The sequence below is a fragment of the Podarcis pityusensis genome (assembly GCF_964106645.2).
Source record: "Podarcis pityusensis genome assembly, chromosome: 17".
Lineage (NCBI taxonomy): Eukaryota > Metazoa > Chordata > Lepidosauria > Squamata > Lacertidae > Podarcis > Podarcis pityusensis.
In genome coordinates this window covers 6,744,109-6,762,618 of record NC_138042.1, presented here as the reverse complement: position 1 = coordinate 6,762,618, position 18,510 = coordinate 6,744,109, and the positions used below count along the sequence as shown (strand labels likewise).

The window sequence follows — 18,510 nt, the reverse complement described above, 5'->3', positions numbered from 1 at the left end:
GCCGCTGGTGAAGAAGAGAGAGAGGATGAAGACGGCAGCAGGAGGAGTCACTGCAAAGAGGAACGGTCTCTTCCAGGTGGAGCCGGCTGGAGATTCCCAGCCACTTCTGGGTACCACATGGCAGCCACCCAGTTAGCAAGGCAGGGGCTGCATTGGTAGGAGGCACGTCCTCATCATCTCCTCCCGGGTGCGAGGGCAGCGGTCACCACGGAGACGGTACCTCCTTGTACGGCTCAGCCTCAGCTGCATCCCCAGCTTGGCGTTTGTGTGCAAGTGTGTGCGCGCTCTTCTCTCACTGCAGCACTGGGTAGATGGGAAATGATGTCAGGTGGCGATGAGAGAGAGGCGGCGGCTGGGGGGGTGGGAGGGAGTGGAAGTGAAATGAGGGAAGAGGCGGGGAAGGGGGGAGGTGGTTACCAAAGGAGCACCTCAGAAAGAGCTGGCTAAACAAACCGGGCAAACAACCGACCGGTGAGGGGGAAGGGAGAGGAAGCTCCGGAGCTCTGGGCCTCGAAGGAGAAAAGCTTCTGCGGCTCTAGCCTCCCCTCCTTTGCAGCAGCAACAGAGAACGCCTGGCGGGCTTGGCGGAAGACTTCACGGAAGGTGACCGGGTAACCCAGCTCTGCTGGTGGAGGAAACGAGGCAGAAAGGAACACACACGGACTCTTGGAGAGTTGCCTGGCTGTAGTTCCCAGACCGGGGCTGCAAACTGAACAGCAAGATGCTCCAGCTCACAGTGGGATGGGCAGCAGGAGTCTGCCCCCTCCCCGCCCAACTTCAGCAGGGGGCAAGGGGCCAGCCAGCTGCCGCCAGTGACCCACCATTCTGCTTTTTCATTCTGATCCGTAGCCACCTCAGTCTGACATTCATGACTCGTAGCTTTGAGAAAGGTGAGGGACTTAAGAAAACTGCCCTGGGGGGGATGGGAGGAGGGAGGAGGGAGGGGAAAGCTAAGAGTACCGGGTTCAGTCGCAGCAACAGCCTGTTTTATCAGCTTCTCCACTCTGTCATGTTTGCATTCGCACAACCGTCTAGATTTATTTTGGTTAAGTGTGTCAAAACCTCCTGACAACCAGACTTCTAGCCTTCAATAGTTGCTGGCTTGATTTTGCTTCCTATATATCTAGGCAGCTGTCCCGGCATTTTTGTGTGTTTGGGAGGGAAGAAATTGCCACGGTATCCCAAGTACATGAAACACTGTCCCTCCCTTGCAAACACACCTGGGAAAGTGAAGCTGGTACAGGACCAGGAGACTGCCTGGAGGGCTATTATGGGATAGAAGAAATACCTGCAGGGGCGAATGTGTTCTTGCTTCCCGCTTGCATGCACATATCCCAAGAGCACCCCCCCGTCACCCCCAATACTAGCGGTGGGCATTCTAATTTTTCTGTTCATACACCTGAGCTATGTTTCAGTGCCTTTGCTTTCAGTGTTAGGCCTCCTGCTACCCACAACTCGAGGGCACCCTGCCCTTGGGGCTCCACGTTCCAGACGTGGCAACATAAAAAAAAAACCCACAGAGGCAGGACAAGAGGCCCTTCAGAGGGACGCTCTGCTCTTCCTTCTCGCTGTTGGAGCAGGACAATCTGAGCACAAGGATGGGAAGACCCCAACTCAGCCTACACAGAGCCGCTGCCATGCGCCATGAATACAAAACACGATTGCATACACCCACTGCCAAAAGGTGGGCAGAAGGTACACTTTAACTAGGAGCGGCAAACCTGCTCCCCTTTCAGAAAAGGCTGGTCAGAACGTTACCCAGTCCTCAACACCCTCTTTGCTAGCTCTCTCCCTTGCTCTTTTCAGGGGAAAACAATCTCTTATAAGGTATCCAGAGCTTTAGGTGAGAGCCAGGGTGGTGTGGTGGTTAAGAGCGGTAGATTCGTAAACTGGTGAACTGGGTTCGCATCTCCGCTCCTCCACATGCAGCTGCTGGGTGACCTTGGGCTAGTCACACTTCTCTGAAGTCTCTCAGCCTCACTCACCTCACAAAGTGTTTGTTATGGGGGAGGAAGGGAAAGGAGATTGTTAGCTGCTTTGAGACTCCTTAGGATAGTGATAAAGTGAGATATCAAATCCAAACTCTTCTTCTTCTTCTAGGTGAGCAGACTGTGACCCATTTTCAACATAAACCTACCAGCTAGAATAAATGCTGGTTCACTTAAGCAAAGGCATGCATCTCTCTGCAGAATAAGGACGTGGAACCTACAGAGGTTTACTTCCTGAGACATGGCTATTCCAAACATTTTTGCTGCCCCAAGCAATTGCACCGTGGTATACATGAGGGGCACCTAGAATTCACTGCAATTTCACAAAAAGAATGCTGGGAAATAACTCTCAGATCAGGGGGTTGTGAATTGGCACCGCCTGTGCAACACTGTGAGGGATTCTTGGAGCTCACACCTGAAACACTCCTCGCACAAGCTACACTGAAACAAATGGGAGCTGTGATGGGGAACTTTCCAAAGAGTTGTTACCTGTGCCTAAATGGACATAAGGAGGAGCATTGCCTGAGCAAAGATGACACTTCAAATGACAGGCTGGGATGATTACTTGCAAGTAATAATACAGTGGTATCTCGGGTTACATACGCTTCAGGTTACAGACTCTGCTAACCCAGAAATAGCACTTTGCTTCAGGATGAGAACAGAAATTGTGCTCCAGCGGCACGGCGGCAGCAGGAGGCCCCATTAGCTAAAGTGATGCTTCAGGTTAAGAACAGTTTCAGGTTAAGAACAGACCTCCGGAACGAATTAAGTACTTAACCTGAGGTACCACTGTAATACTTTGCATTTATAGTGCATTTTTGAAACGTTCGAAGGTTTTGCCACGCATCATCTCTCAGTTGTTCTTGCAACAGTCATATTAAGTTAGGTTACCATTACAGTGGTACCTCAGGTTAAGTACTTAATTCGTTCCGGCAGAACGAATTCCGGCAAAACAGCAAACTCCAGCCACTAGACACGACGGAGAGACAGAGAGAGGGGGCGAAAAAAATTAATTCAGAAGTTATTCTAAGCCCACGATCGATAAGGATCCCGCGATCTACCAGGATCACCAGGGGATCTACCTGTTGATGGCGGTCGACCAATTGAACATGTCTGCTATAAGATGAGCCCTGCTGGATCAAGTCAAATACCCATCTAGTCTAGCCTACAAACAGGACATGAGTGCACTGCCACTCTCTCGTTAAGAATACAAGAAGCTGCTGGATCTAGTTCAGTATCCTCTCTCACAGTAGCTGGCCAGATCAGAAGCCTGCAGGCAGGACTTCCACTCTTCCCACTTGTGATGGCTAGCAGCTGGTATTCAGAGTCAGCGGAGGGAGCTCCAGCCTGCAGTTCCAAGACTGGAACTTTTCCTCCCAAGAAGATTCCAGGAGGCACCTTCTGTGTCAACCTATTTAACTTTTAACTTTAAAACAAAACAAAGCAGCAGCAAAAACACCACAAATGCTCCTCTAGCTCCTTCTCTTACAGAAGAAGCAACATTGCTGGAAAGCTGAAATTCTGTGTCAAGCAGCCAGCTGGAGACCCTCCTCCCTTAGTCTGGTCAGTGGCGACTCTTCAGAAGTCCATGCTGAAGCCTGCTGCACAATAGGGTAAACTGTGGACTCTTGGGCCAAACCAGACCTGACTCGAGTGATCTGCTACTAGGATCACATAAGGTTTTCATTTTGCTAATTACTGCATGACTGCACACTTCAGTCCCAGGGCAACAGTCTGAAGGCACATGAGATCACCAACTTGAAGAACCTCAGCAGGCCTTGGTCCAGTCATTGCTTGGATGAGGGGCTCCATGAGGGAAGAAGGTATGAATGAATGAGACTGCTCTGAAGATGGGAAAGTGGTGATACAGGAGAGGGTTTTAATGCTAATCCCCAATGCTATAACACCCCCCCCCACACACACATTAAGGAGCTAGCAGATCCAGTAGGGTTGGGGAGAGAAACATAGATATATGCTGTTCTTGTGTCTCCATCTCTCACACCCCATGAGCGTTCGGCATCCGGTTCAGCCCTTTTCGCAATTAATTCCAGATTGTTCAATTGCAAGCACAAACTTCTTAAGACAGGAAGTGGCAAAGTGAAAGGGAGTGGGGCCTTGGGGAGAACAGACCTTTGGGAATATATAAAAGGCGCATGACATAGTGGATTTGCTGTAGCTAAACAGGTGGGTTTGGTCAATGCTTGGATGAGAGACTCCCTGGGAATTCTGTGTACATAATCCGGAGTTTCACAAAAGACAATATGAGATATAGATAAAAGGGAGAGTACACCAACTGCAGCGGGGATTCTCAGGCCAATTATCTTGAAACATAAAGCAAACACACAACTAAACACACACACACCAGACTATGAGCTCAGTCATCTGGATTAATCCATTTGTATCTAGAAACGACCACGTTTCTCCTGTAGGATGTATCCTGCAAAGCAGCAACCTGTCCATTTCTCAGTGAAGCAGCTCCCCACTTTGCATTTCTCTGCCCTGCAAGTCCCCTTAGCTCTCCCCCAATTGAGAGTCTCCCGGCCACAAGACACTTAGCAACCCACTTTGATGTAGCACTTCGCAACAGCCTTTAAAAGCACATCTACCCTACTCAGCGAAGACTCAAACAGCAGGAGCAGCATAACAGTTCTTGTGGCCCAGAAAACAAAGAACTACCGTATTTTTCGCCCTATAGGACGCATTTTTCCCCCTCCAAAAGTGAAGGGGAAATGTGTGTGCATCCTATGGGGCGAATACAGGCTTTCGCTGAAGCTCCGCGCAACCCTCCGGAGCCCGGAGTGAAGCCGCACCGGGCTCCCGAACGTTGCGCAGAGCTGCCTGCGCTCCCGGGCTCCGCGCAACCCTCCGGAGCCCGGCGCGCAGCTTCGGCATCGCTCTGGGGCTGGGGTCGGGGGAAGCTCGGGCTTCCCCCGCCCCAGCCCCGTGCCTGGGGAGGGGTATTTCCCCCCCTTTATTTCCCCCCCAATCTAGGTGCGTCCTATGGGCCGGTGCGTCCTATAGGGCGAAAAATACGGTAAGCCATGCACAAACCAGAGGCAGAAACCTTTTTGCATGTCAACAGTTGCTAATGTATGATTCCATCTCTCTCCATCCATAGCTATAGCTTTATCATTAATACACTGCCCTGTACAGTACAGTACAGATATGAACATCTTAATAAATAAGACTGAAATTTATTGCATTGCAATTTAAGGACCTAAACAGGTAGGGGCGTTTGTGTTTGTGTGTTTGCTACGTATGTCTGATTTGGCCTACAGAATACAATAATTCCAGTGGATTATTTTTTTAAAAAAAATCTCATAGTCCTCAGAGAAATTTCTGGAGGGGGTTTTGCTGGGACAGACCTTCTCTTAATCTGCCCCCAGGCAGTATGCATTGTGCTCAACTAGATCAACTGCGGCTGCCAATTTGACCCAAGAGTTTTGCCCTTTTTGTTCCCAAATGCAATCCCATAAAGATGCAGGGCTGAGAGCATGCAGATCCTGGCCCCCAGGGCAGCCAGGCCCCTAAGGCGTTGCAGCAACCAAAAGCAACAGGGAAGAAAGGCATCACTTGCACCACTATTGTGCAAGTGGGCATGGCTGACCAATGGAAACACAGAACAAGGGCACTCCACGCTGCAGCAAAGGGAGGTGCTGGCACCATTCTGGAAACCGGGGTGACAGCCATAGAACAGGCCAAGCAAGCTCTGAGCCCTACCTTGTTGGATGCCATCTCACTAACAGAGCGGTACGTCTGAATGGTCTCCAGCTGGTCAAGGCACCAGTCTAGCTCTTCCAAGGTCTCTTTGGCCATCTGCTGGTACGTTTCTTCTGCAACAGAAGTGGGATAAGAAAACAGCCAGTCAGGTTTAAGTGATGGAGAAGCATGAAGTTCACCCTTGGCCAGTTCTGTTCCTCTTGCCTCACCTGCAGACAGCTTAGGAAACACGTTGCCAAGGGATATCGAGGGCAGGCATAGGATATTGGGATATTCAGGGCAGGCAGCACAGTCCCAGAGAGGTTTTCTTCTTTCTTATTATATTCTTTTAAATAACTGAAGGCCCCAAAGGTCTCAAAACCTATGACCTGCCAGTCATCTATCGGAGCTCACCAGGGGCTTGATAGATTTTCTGTTTTCACTGCCTGCCTGGGACTGCAGAAAATGGGGCTGGGGTGGGGTTGCGAAGCACGAAGCAGGCAGCAGCAGTGGGTCACAACTGGAACAGGCCTGGTTTAAAGAAAAGGGGACCTGTGGAACTCAAGTCGTGTGGCACTGCAGCCAAGTCTGGTTGTGATGGAGAAAGAAGCGGCACGGGAACCATTTCAAGAAAACCACGCTTCCCATTCCACCCACTTCACCATGCTCCCAAAGAGATGTGAAGCTTAGCAGAAGTATAAGTATGCACAAGACCACCTAAGTGATGTTATGAATGAGCTAATTTACCTAGGAACCAGGGCTGAAGGAAAGGGGGGAACAGGTAGATGAGCCACATACATACAAGGCAGGAATATAAAGCTGGGCATATGGTTTTGGACATCTAGAAGGGAGTCACATGATGCTGTGAAGTTCAAGAGGCTGACTGCAGTTCCTTCTGCTACCAGGTAGCAGAAGTGGAAGCTCCAGAAACTTGAGGGAAACACCCCAAATGCACAGTCAATGCTAACTGAAACCCTGGATGGTGTTAAAAACCAAATGGTGGCACACAGATTGCAAGATGAATTTCTGGCCGAAAGCACAGGCTTTAGGTAGGTCTCTGACTTTGCTATGGACTTCGGTCTGTCGCCGCATGGGGCATGGTGGGAATTTTTCCCAATTGGCAATTTACAGCCATTTGGTTTTTCGCCTACCTCGTAGCAACTCGTCACAACTCTTCGGCATTGGCGGTAGGCATTGGTAAGAAGGGGTTAAGAGGATGTGGGGGGGGGGGAGGAACGCCATCACCTCCCCCCAGTGAGCGAAGGGTGGTCCGTTAAAGGACTCCGGAGGGGCGTGGCCCTGTCCGAAGCCTATGGAGGTGTGGGCCAAAGGCACGCCCCCGAGCGGTGACCCGGGGGAGCTCCTAGTCGACGTGCCTCGGCGGGAGACTCCCCCGATATAGTGTTAACCCTTCCCCGTGTCTCCAGCAAATGGGCTGGAGCCGGATAGTCGTTAGGACCAATGCCTAAGCCAATGCCTCTCATTCCTGAATTCAATAAAGTTGTGGCCTAATTCGCCCATTTAACCTTAAACCATGGTGTCTCGTGTCTTTATTTATCCTGGTGGGGGGCGGGAACTTGCCACGCAACATTGATGAGGCAGGGCCTGAGGCTGAGAGCAGGACTCACCTAAAGCCACCAACCAACAAGTTCATGGCCAAGCTAATGCAGTCTTGGCCATTAGATGCTACACTCATTCTTTTGCAGTCAGTCTTTCTTGTCATTCCAAGCTCTAAGTATCCTGCTGTTTAGCCCACACCACAGCTGGAGGAATTAGGGGGATAAGTGCCGGGGCAATGGGTTATTATAGCTTTAGGTAACATGACTTTGCCAAGAATATGCTCTTTGATTTAGCAATGTAGGAGTGCTGGGGTCCTCTTACAGTTCAGAACCCAAGCAGCAATGCCAGGTGTTGCAACTTTTTATAGAGGAAGACAAGTCAGGCTGGTCATTCCCTTTGGGGCCAAGGAGGAAGCTGATGCTCAAGAGGTCAGAGGTGACTGATGGATCCGAAGCATCAGGAACAAGCACCTGAGAGTGGCAGCTTTTGCAGCCATGTGGCACGGGGCTGCTTTTCCTTTTCCCTTCAAGGGTTGCATTGCACTCAGGGAGATTCTGGCCAACCCAAGATATTCTGGCACTTGTGGCAAAAATTCCAAAGGGTTCCCTCCTTCCCAACTAATTAACACAGGACACAGGTACTTTGGGAGCTCTTCTGAACAAGCGCCACTGAATTAAGAGGAGCTGTGCTCTTATGAACATCAAAGCCATGCAGAGAAGATTCCTGGTGGGAAATGCTCCATGGCTCCCAACTGCACAGAGAAAGATGCATGAGTTGGCCACCTCATTGTGCCTCATAGTAAAGGCCACATCTGCACAGAGTGGCTCCAATTACCTGTTTCCCCCAGGAGACAAAGCCCCCTTTACTGAATGTGGACCTTTCAGGGGAGATTTATACGATACATCATGCACGCTGTAGATCCTGGAGAGGGAGCAGGAATCCAATGAACTTTTCATGGATCCCAAAACTTTAGGCCAGGCCTATGATGCTGACTCTGTGTATGTTCCCTTGTTTGCTCCTCCAGAACCAGAACCCTCTTGGTACTAAACACTAGGCATCCCATTACCTGAGAGCGTGGCTCTGCAAACAGTTGGCTGGCTGCCCATGGGAGACCTCCTAAGGGGGACAGAAGAGAGAAAAGATCAGGCTCAGCCACCACTCTTTCTGGCACATGTCCCTCCACCCCACCCCTCTGGCCACTTGAGACGTCACCTCTGCAAGTTTGCAGGCAGCAAATGAACTTGGGAGATACTGTAGGACCCAAAATCCATCCCATCCCACTGAGATGGAAATGTGAGTGGTTTTAAGTGGGGATGTGAAAGGAGCAGCAACCTGATCTCAGTTGATCTCTGAGGGACAAGCCTGCTAGAAGGAAGATACAGCTTAGCCTGCTGTACCAGGAGAATAACTGAAGAATCAATTGCCATAAAACTGACTACAAATACATTGGTAATGTAGGTGTTCCCTTAGCAGCTGGGCAGGTGGTATGTGCTTAGTTATATTGGTTTGCATGCACTGTGTATGTCTGAATGAGGCTGACTTTCATTCTTGCTTTATACTCTGTGACTCTGGACTTTGCCTCTGGCATTAATTAAACCCCTACAGTAGTTCTGGGAGGAAGGGAGGAGAGGCAGGCAAGGGAAAAGAAATACAAACAGAGACTTTTGTGGAATTACAGCATCTGCTCAGGCTCCAGCTCTTAAGGAACACAAGAGCTTCAACTACAAGGGCTGGGCTGGAGCATCAAGAAGGTATACCCCACCACAAAATAAAAGTTGAATTCCTGGGGGTTCAGGCAATTCAGAGTTAAAAACTCCAGGAAAATCCAGAAGCTGATTTAACACCAAACCAGACTTGGTGGGAAGTAGTTCTCACCTCCTCCCAAACTTTGCTGTCCCAGCTCTTCCAGGGGAACACAGCCTCTGAACCTGGAGATTTCATTTAAAATATTTTAACTTGCCCTTTATCAATGCATAATCTCAATGCAGGGTACAGTCAGCTGTAATGTTTGTATGCAACACAGCGTTTCCCTCTTTTTCAGTAGTCCCTCCACAAGGGCACTGAGCAAACTAGGCACAGTCTTTGGAAGTAGGTTGGTGGAGGAAGAGAAAAGATCCAGCTGAGCACAGGAAGTGCCATCTGGCCTGGTGCACCAAACGAGAACTAAAATTGCAAACGAGTCACATTTAGATGTTTCTTGAACACCCCAGAACTGGCACACACTTACTTGTTGGATGTTGGCGTAGGAACATTTGCCAGGATGGAGAAATTATTACGTACGCTCCTCAAGCTTGCCAGGACCTATAGGAAGCCAATGGGCAGAGAGCGTTAGGGCTATGAAGCCGCTCTGTGCAGCCAGCAGAAGACCCCAGAACAGCGAGGGGGTGGGATGAAGAACAAAACTGAGGCTGACTCTCACCAGGAAGTACCAGAGGCTAAAAATGTGGGCTGGTAGGGAAGTGCTTTCTGTACCCAAACAGAAAGGTGCATGTCTCCTCGTACCAAAAGTGTGGCAAAAGGAATTTTTTCAAATTATGAAGAACTCTTTTAAACTATTTGGACCACAGATAAGCGAACATGACAAAGAGCAAAGAAAACTTGCTCTTGCTGCTTTGTTTCCTGTTCATCATCTCCATAGGTGGACCAAAGAGAGATACAAAATCAAGAGAGTAGCATCCGCTACCCCAGCCCCAGTGTCTGGTTTGATTTGGTCTCTGTTGAAGAGATGAGGGCTTAAACATCTGCACGCAGCAGGCGGGGCACACAATATTAGGCTGCGTATTTGCAACGCAGTATTTTGGCATGTTTAAAAGCTTTCAGAAGTAGGTAAAATAAAATTTACATCCTGCCCCACTTACACCACAAAGTGTGGGAAAGAAAATATGTGCTAATCTCAGTGCCTTTTTTTTCTGGGGGTACTCAACAGTATGGAGTACCAGCATCCTTTCCCCGCCAAATGTTTAAAGTGTGACACTTACTGTAAAAACTTCATGGTGAGTACCAGCACCTTTTTTTCTTAAAAAAGAAGCACTGCTAATCATTGTAACAATAAAGTATTGGATGCTCTTACACTTTAAGGAAAATAACAAAGCTCCATGAAATACAAAGTACGAATCAGCATGCAAGAATCTGAATTCACTGAATTCAGCTGAATGTTAAACAAACAAGAAAAAAGGGGGGGTGAAAAAGATATTGTTGAGCATCACCCCTCCCTGCTTTATTTTTGCTTTGTTTTTGCTTAACCTCCAGCCTGAAAAAATAAAGCTTCAAAGCTTAAGCTACTTTTTGATTTGGGGAGCCTAAAGAAGGTATTGTGGCAGGAATTTTTCAGAGCACACAACTGGAACAACCCAACTTGGACAACCCAACTTTTCTCACCTAAGCACGCACAGGGACCTGGGACATACCTGGGCAAATGGTGTCACTATCAGATCTTCAGTATGTCTGTGAAGGATAAAAAACAACAAGAGTAGAGATGACTTGTGGGGAAGGGATGACAGAGCACAGCAAAACTCAAACCCCACACTCCAAAACTCTCCCTGGCAGAAGGCCTAGATAATGTATAGCAAATGAAATTTCAAGCCTGAGGGATCTTTTTGCTGAGTAGAGGAAGCCGTGTACTTTTAATAAGGATGGAGCAAAAGGCTTATTAAAGAGATTCCAATCTATATTCTGGACATTACCAACAGCCCATCACCATTTTAGAAAACTAGGTAGTTTAAAACTTGGCCGCTCTTGTTTCTTTTATCCTACCTGTCACAAATCCTGCACAGGCATGCAGATAGGATTTGGTTGCACTATCTTCAGCTCAGCAGTTAAGTCATTACCCTGGAGGTGAAGGACAGGAGGACCCTGTGCTGCAACAGCCAAATCTTCCATCTGACAAAGGGTCCTTTACTGTTCAACATGTCTGGGAGCTTTCAGCCCTTCTGCTGCAAAGGTACCCGCTTGCGCTCAGGCCTGTGACAACTTGGAACCTACAGGGTCAGGCTACTGGGCTACCTAGATTAGCAAGAGAAGGGACACCCCCAGGCCTGCCTGGAGACCCTGCTGCTAACTATGCTGCCACCACACAGGGTTATGAGCAGGAAGATAAGAAGCTGCCTTCGATCTATCTGTTCAGTACAGTCTACACTGACTGGCAGTGGCTCTCCAAGGTTTCTGATTAGGTAAACCCTACCTGAAGATGCCAAGAGACTGAGCCTGGGTCTGTCTGCATGCAAAGCACGGGCTCTGTCACTAAGCCACAGTCCCTCTTCAGTTTGTCTCTTAGGGTGAGAATATGCTTGCTCTTGGGCACACAGCCCTTCCAAGAACGGAGGAGAACTCACGCTTCACTGGCGATGGACGAGTTGCGTGACATGGTCTTTGGAGACATGTCATAGTCGCTGTCCGAGCGGTACAGGAAGGACTCACGCCTCTGGCTCTGCGGAAAGCTGGGGTGAAGCACCAGACCTGGGCTGGCCTGGGGATCCAGCGGGCTGCGCCCAGGTGACGGGCCATTCTCCACCTCGAAACTGCAGGAGGAGAAAAGGAAATATGTCAAGGAAGAACAGAAAATGGCCTGCTTGATACGCAAATATGCCAAGGACACACAATCTCCCACAGCTGCCAAAGGGCGATCTCTGCTACTGTAAGGTGGAAAGAATTTCCAGACTTGTATAAAATTTTTAATTAAATTTTCTGTTTTACAATTTAAAATACGCATTTTTACATCCTTAAAATATCAACGACTTCCCTTCTTCTATTTTCATGGTTCATTTTACATATCATAAATCCCTGCATATTTTACAGAAACTATACCATTCATTATTACATCCATCATAACTTGTTTACACTGTTGAATTTATCTTAATGCTCTTTGGGCCACTTAATGCTCTTTGGGCCACTTTGTTTATCTAATGCTCTTTGGGCCACTTTGTTTATCTAATGGAGTGACAGGGGTGTAGCCCGGATTTTTTTTGGGGGGGGGGACAGGACTTTTTTTGGGAGGGGGGAAGAACCTAACTATCTGTGATGCGATTTGTCAGTTAGTTATCTTTATTTATTTACTTAATGGGGGGAGGGAATTGCCCCCCCCCAGCTACACCCATGTGGAATGAGTAAGCAGTTGGCTCTCACAGACTGTGCCACAATGTCAGCCTAGTTTTAGATCCTTAGAATCTTTACTTACTTATTTTTTAATAAAAATTAAAAAGCAAGTTGCTGGCCCTCAGTGGAAATATACTTTTCAAAGCAAGCAGGCCATTGCTTCCAAGTCACATATACAATGGCTTCCATTTCCCATATGGCCACCTCCTTCCCATGTCACCTCTATTTGCACTGCCCTACCCTGCCTCTCTCACTATCACATAAAGCTTAGTTTTGCCCCAAACCTTACTCGTGAAACCTTAAATACCGGGTTTGGCACAGAAGCCGAGCATGCCTCTACAAGAGTAAGACCTGCACCAGTTTTATTGACTCGCTTTCCTTGCTTTGAGGCTACTGAATTTTAGACTTCTCAGTAAAGGACTCTGAGTTCCTTGATGAAAAACTGGGCCTTTCAGCCAACACACAGCATAAACAAGTACAGCTTTGACGGATTGTCTCTCTTCCTTCCTCATTTCTTAATCACTGCTTGTATCTCCCCCTAGTGGTCAGTATACCACTGTTTTCTACATGTACTTGAGCTATTAAATCTACTACAATTCAGTTTAGACCAGGGTTTCCCAAACTTGGGTCTCCAGCTGATTTTGGACTACAACTCCCATCATCCCCAGCTAGCAAGACCAGTGGTAAGGGATGATGGGAACTGTAGTCCAAAAACAGCTGGGGACCCAAGTTTGGGAAACTCTGGTTTGGACTGTCTCCCCTTAAGTGACTGGAGATGTTTGCATTAGCAAATAACTGTGCAGAGGTTAAACAGTACCCTCATCCTGCCCAGTGCAAGAAACCCATGTGGCTTGAAAGCTGTTGTGGAATGAACATGGAAAAATGGAATGACCATGGCCAAGACACAATGCAAAAATGCCACCTGCAGCCACAGCGGGAACCTTTGGCCCTCCAGAGGCTAGTTGCTGAGCCACAACTCCCATCATTCCTGATCACTGGCCATGCTTGCTGGGGCTGATGGGAGTTGCAGTCCAGCAACATCTGGATGGCCAAACAAGTTTGCTAATGCCTCTTGATCCCAACCTGTAGCCCTCTCAAAAATGAAGAACTTCCTCTCATCAATTCTGATCCACCAATTCCTTGATATCGAAGCTTTCCAAGGTCCTTCAATCACTGTTGCTCCTTCTGGCATACCATTACACAGGTTTGTTGCCCTCTCTGCCCTCCCAGTCCGAGTTGGTCAACCCACCAACAGACATGAGATACTGGCCTGGTTCACGTGTCACACGAAACCAAACCATGGCTTAGCTCAGTGCAGTAGCAGAATGGCCAGAGAGGAAGGCACAAAACAACCATAACACACATACCGAACAAGTGCAAAATCATTGCCCAGTGGAGTTTCCCCCTGCCAACCGTGGCACAGATAACTCACAGCCCAACTAACCTTCGGATGGATACATGGAGGCTGGGCAAAGCCATGATGTGGTGGTTACGCAGTTTATGGTGCATGCCATGTGGACGCAGGTCGCCCTCCCTGTTGCTGGGGAGGAGGAGGTCTGGGTTTCCTGCTGTCCCGACCCAGATACCTGCAGGAGTCAAGCAGCCTCTTTCCCTCGTCCCGCCCAGAGTCGCTTCAGAGGATGTTGGTGCAATCAAGTTGAGAAATGCAGCCCAGAGTAGTAAGGGGCTGACTCACCACTCTGCAACCAAGACTGGGGCATGAGGAGGCAGGGCTGGAAGGGTCTCCCCCAGCACAATCAAAGAGAAGCTAGAAGTTCAAGAGGGTACAGAGCAGGTCCATCAGACCCTCCCAGAAGGGAAGGGGTTGGAGTTCCTCTTTATTGTGCTTCCAGCCTGTTTTGGTTTTGGTTAAAGATGAGAGAACAGCTCTTCCGGTACGTACACACACACACACACACACACACGCACACAGAGCGAGAGAGAGAGGTCTCTGCAACTGGATATCCATTACCGAGGCAAAGAATTTGTGAACTCCCCCTGAAATTCACTGCTTGCTTGACCGCAGTGCCTTATTTCAATACATGCAAATTCAGAAGGGTCCTAGGAAATGGAAGAAAACAAAGAAAGCCAAAAAATCAAGAGCCCGGTCAGGCTGCAGTGGGTGGGGGAGGGTGTTTCAGATCCATCAAGTGGTAAGCTTACTTTCAAATAGTTCCTCCTTCTGCTATGGACAGTGCACAAGACAAATTTGATAGGTGCATGTCAGTAACAGAAGAACTCAAATCCAAAGGAAAGGGAGAATGAACAGAAGCAACATGCCCAATCCTTGCGGGGTTTACTGTTGCATTATTCTTACACAGTGAATCTATTCAGCTTGCTCGTGGTCAGCATTCGCTGTCCCACATTTGAGACCTTGGCTCAGCCAATCTCAGCTTTGCCTATCTTTCATGCAGATCTTTATTATGAGGATAAAAACAAGAAAAGGAGGCGCACATTCTGCGCTGTGGTCACTGAAGGAAGGTAAGAACACAAGAATTATATCTTATGAATTGTCTTATGAACTTATTTAACAGGATGTTATAGCCAATGTTCATCTCTTATTGTTAACTCTTCTTTGCTTTTTTATTTTTATGTTCTTTATCATTTTCCTTTTATATTTTTGTGTTTAATTTTGCTGTAATTATTTGTAATGTATATGTAAGATGATATTTTAAATCAATAAAGACAAATTTAAAAATCGGGGGGGGGGGGATTCGTTTGTTGCATAGTGTATTGTCACAACATTTTAATTTGTATGCCACATTGTGAGGGTGGACCTTAAAAGGTGGGGTGGGGAAATAGCCCAAATTATTATAATAAAAATAACAGCATATGGTACCAACATCTGAACATAGAATCGTTGGACTCCAAGTCCCATCAGCCCCAGCCAGATGGCCAATGGTTTGGTATCATGAAAGCTGTACTACAGTACAGCAGAATTTGGCAGGCCCCATGTTAGCTGCTTCAGTCTTAATGCATACCTCAGCATGGACAATCACATGCCATGTGGAAGCAAGCAAGCACGGCAAACGTGTGCATGCGTGAAGTGTTATTTCACAGGCAAGATCATGGCAGAATTAGACATGTGGTATAAACCCCTGAGCCTTGGGCTTACTGATTGGAAGGTCGGCGGTTCGAATCCCCGCAATGGGATGAGCTCCCGTTGTTCAGTCCCAGCTCCTGCCAACCTAGCAATTCGAAATCACGTCAAAGTGCAAGTAGATAAATAGGTACCACTTCGGTGGAAAAGTAAATGGCGTTTCCGTGCGCTGCTCTTGTTTCGCCAGAAGCGGCTTAGTCATGCTGGCCCACATGACCCCTCCCACTTGTGACACTAACTCACTGACTCCTATAAGTCACTACGCGGCATGAACAGGGCAGGACTTTGGGCAGAGGTCCCAGCGCCCAATCAGCAAAATGAGGAGGATTCCCAGACACAGCAAATCCAGGTTACTCTATGTTGGGGTAAGTAAAGTAACATTACAGTGGTACCTCAGGTTAAGTACTTAATTCGTTCCGGAGGTCCGTTCTTAACCTGAAACTGTTCTTAACCTGAAGCACCACTTTACCTAATGGGGCCTCCTGCTGCCGCCGAGCCACCGGAGCATGATTTCTGTTCTCATCCTGAAGCAAAGTACTTAACCCGAGGTAATATTTCTGGGTTAGTGGAATCTGTCACCTGAAGCATATGTAACCTGAAGCGAAATGTAACCTGAGGTACCACTGTACTATCTTTCACCCTCCCAAAATAAGACCATTAAGTCCAGAGTTTAAAGTCACCTATCTGGACCATTGAATCCACTAACATTTATTCAGAGCAGAGCTTTATTAAAGACAAGCTTCCACATAATTCCCCCTGCTGAAGTTCATGTCAGAAAACAGGACAGAAAGGGTTAACTTCCTTCTGTGAGAACTGTGAGATAACCAGCCTCATATAACCAACATGCTTAATTCTAATTAATGCATAAAGGGGTTAAGACCCAGGCTTAGCTTACCTTGGGACTAGGTACTCAAGACTTTGTCCCCCCACTGTCTACCACAGAAGCTCAAGCACTCTTAAGTTCTTCTATCAATAATTTTGGAACTTTCATCACTTTGTAACTAAGCCAAGTTTTACTGCCCGTGCAACTTTTCTGACTAATGCTTGGAAAAGCACATGACTCTGACCTTTGGAGAGTTTGTAAGTAAACCATTTTTAACTTACCAGATGTGTGGCCTTTTTCTATTCTAGAAGAAGAGGGGAACTTTGAAAGGAACTTAGAAGGGCATATTTTAAAGGCCCAACAGGATATATTTCCATGCTTTACCTTGCTGCATGTTTTGTAATTTTAAATCTCTGCTTGGGTTCTCTTACCAAAGAGTTCTTGTCCCAAACTTGAATCGTGGCACCCAGGGATCCCTATTCTGGCATTTCCAGGCCATGTTTTATAGCTACTGGAATTTCTACCTTTCTGCTCTGTCCTCACTGCAACCTGCTAATTTCAATTTGCTTTTCCTTTGTAAAGTGTTTGCAGTATTCTCTAACCCTACCAAGGGCTTCCTATTTTGAGGACGATCAGCTAGGTTCAGTCCTTAGGGATTTTGCCAGTGCAATGCAAATTCACCATACAACCCGCTGCTCAGGATCCCATGCAATATCTCAGAAGCTGCTAGGGAGACTGGAACCCAGATTATATGCACCCCAGTAACCTCTTCAGGCCTTTAGACAAAAATATTGTTGTGGGGATCTAAAGGTATTCTGAACCAGGGGCTATGTATGCCAGTGGAAACCAGCAGATTCCTGAATATAAAATACTGGAAAAGACGTAATGGATATGTGTGTGTCTTGACTCCTAAAAACAAAGGATGCTTAAAAATGTAAGGAACATGCAGCTGTGGTGCTATAAACTTGATGTGAAAGTCCTATTGGATTCACTTCTGACATATATTCCTTGCTCCAACAAAAACCATGCTAAGAAATCATAGAAAGAACCACGAAACTAACCTAGAATTACAGCAGCTTTGAACATGTCCCTCAGTTCAGTGCTTGCAATCAAACAGGCCTGGATCATCATGTGCTCTCCTCCAGCTGAGCTTTTTCGGTGGAGTGGATCAGTTGTAAGCAGCTGGGCAGCCACTAGGAGGCCTCTATTCTCTTACAGAGAGAGCACCTCAGAAGGTTGATATGTTGGCTTCCTCAGGATTGCTATGCAACCCTAGAGAGGGAGGAAACCCCATGCCTTCCATATTGGGCAAAGGTACCGATTCAAGCTAACAGTCAACAATCCAAGCATAAAGCCTCCAATATAGTTTCCATCAAATTCAAACAGTGGAGGACAAGCACGTTTCAAAGAACCAAGTAGCATTTCATGAAATTAATGAGTGGTTTAAAATTGAAAATACCCCCCCCATCCATCTTTGTATAATCCACTGTGAGCATCTCTAGCATGCCCTGCCTCTGCTCAACGGAGGTGGGGCTGTGGGTGGCCGAGGTGACCTGCAAGACCAAAACACATTATGCAACAATCTGCATAAGCGGATTTGGGTCTCTCCCTGGGCTGAGAGATGATCAAGCCAAAGAAGGTGGAGTGTACGCATTTAAAGCAATCGGCTGCAGGCGTGGGACACTAATGGGTGGAGTTCCCTGCTTCCCATTGCAGTCACGCTGATAAGAAATTTAACCCTAATTTCATAAAGGAACCGAAGTGCAGGAAGAAGAGGTGCACAGATGCGAACTGAGCCTGGGGATTTTAGATTGTCTTCAAAGGGTAAGGAGTTCTAGGAATGCAGTCTGACGCTTTAAACGTCTGTCTGACTCATGGGCAGATAAGAGGTTCCTAATTGAAGCAAGCCTTTTGTACGACTTGCCTGGAAAAGGATCAAACTGTAGCTCGTGCTTTCCATTCATTCTGTTTGGATTTTCCTTGGAGAACGGAAGAGCTTTGCACAGAATGTGACAAACTGGCACAGTGCAAGCAGAAGGGTGAGAAAGAATGTGTGCCTCATTCCAGTGATAGCTCCAGGGGTTGGGTTTTATTTTTTGTGGGGGGGGGGGAAGCGTCTTGGGCAAGGTGCCCTCAGTAGAAACCCTCCCCACAGGGGCTCACCTCTTTCATGCTGCTGTTGCCAGTGCCAATTTGCTCTCTTCCTTTGGACTCAGTTTGCACTGGTGCCCAAGAGGAATGGGGCAACA

At 47.6% G+C, this 18,510-nt stretch overlaps 1 protein-coding gene and 1 long non-coding RNA gene across 6 annotated transcripts in view; one reads left to right on the top strand and one right to left on the bottom strand.

Annotated features, from left to right (window-relative positions):
- PDE4A (phosphodiesterase 4A) overlaps positions 1–18,510 on the bottom strand; it is a 353,439-nt gene that overhangs the window by 58,510 nt on the left and 276,419 nt on the right. For 4 of the 5 annotated variants that reach the window (XM_080988119.1, XM_080988118.1, XM_080988120.1 and 1 more), the window contains 5 exons: positions 11,579–11,764; positions 10,655–10,691; positions 9,475–9,548; positions 8,314–8,363; positions 5,709–5,821 (listed from right to left, as the gene is read on the bottom strand). In XM_080988119.1, the coding sequence (XP_080844245.1) occupies positions 5,709–5,821; positions 8,314–8,363; positions 9,475–9,548; positions 10,655–10,691; positions 11,579–11,764 (460 nt within the window). Of the gene's footprint in view, positions 1–5,708; positions 5,822–8,313; positions 8,364–9,474; positions 9,549–10,654; positions 10,692–11,578; positions 11,765–13,782; positions 13,833–18,510 lie in introns of those variants that run through there. The other variant, XM_080988122.1, reaches the window with a different exon arrangement.
- LOC308467036 lies at positions 431–14,815 on the top strand. The gene is made up of 3 exons (XR_013981110.1): positions 431–890; positions 2,101–3,811; positions 14,753–14,815. It is a non-coding gene; the product is annotated as an uncharacterized lncRNA (long non-coding RNA).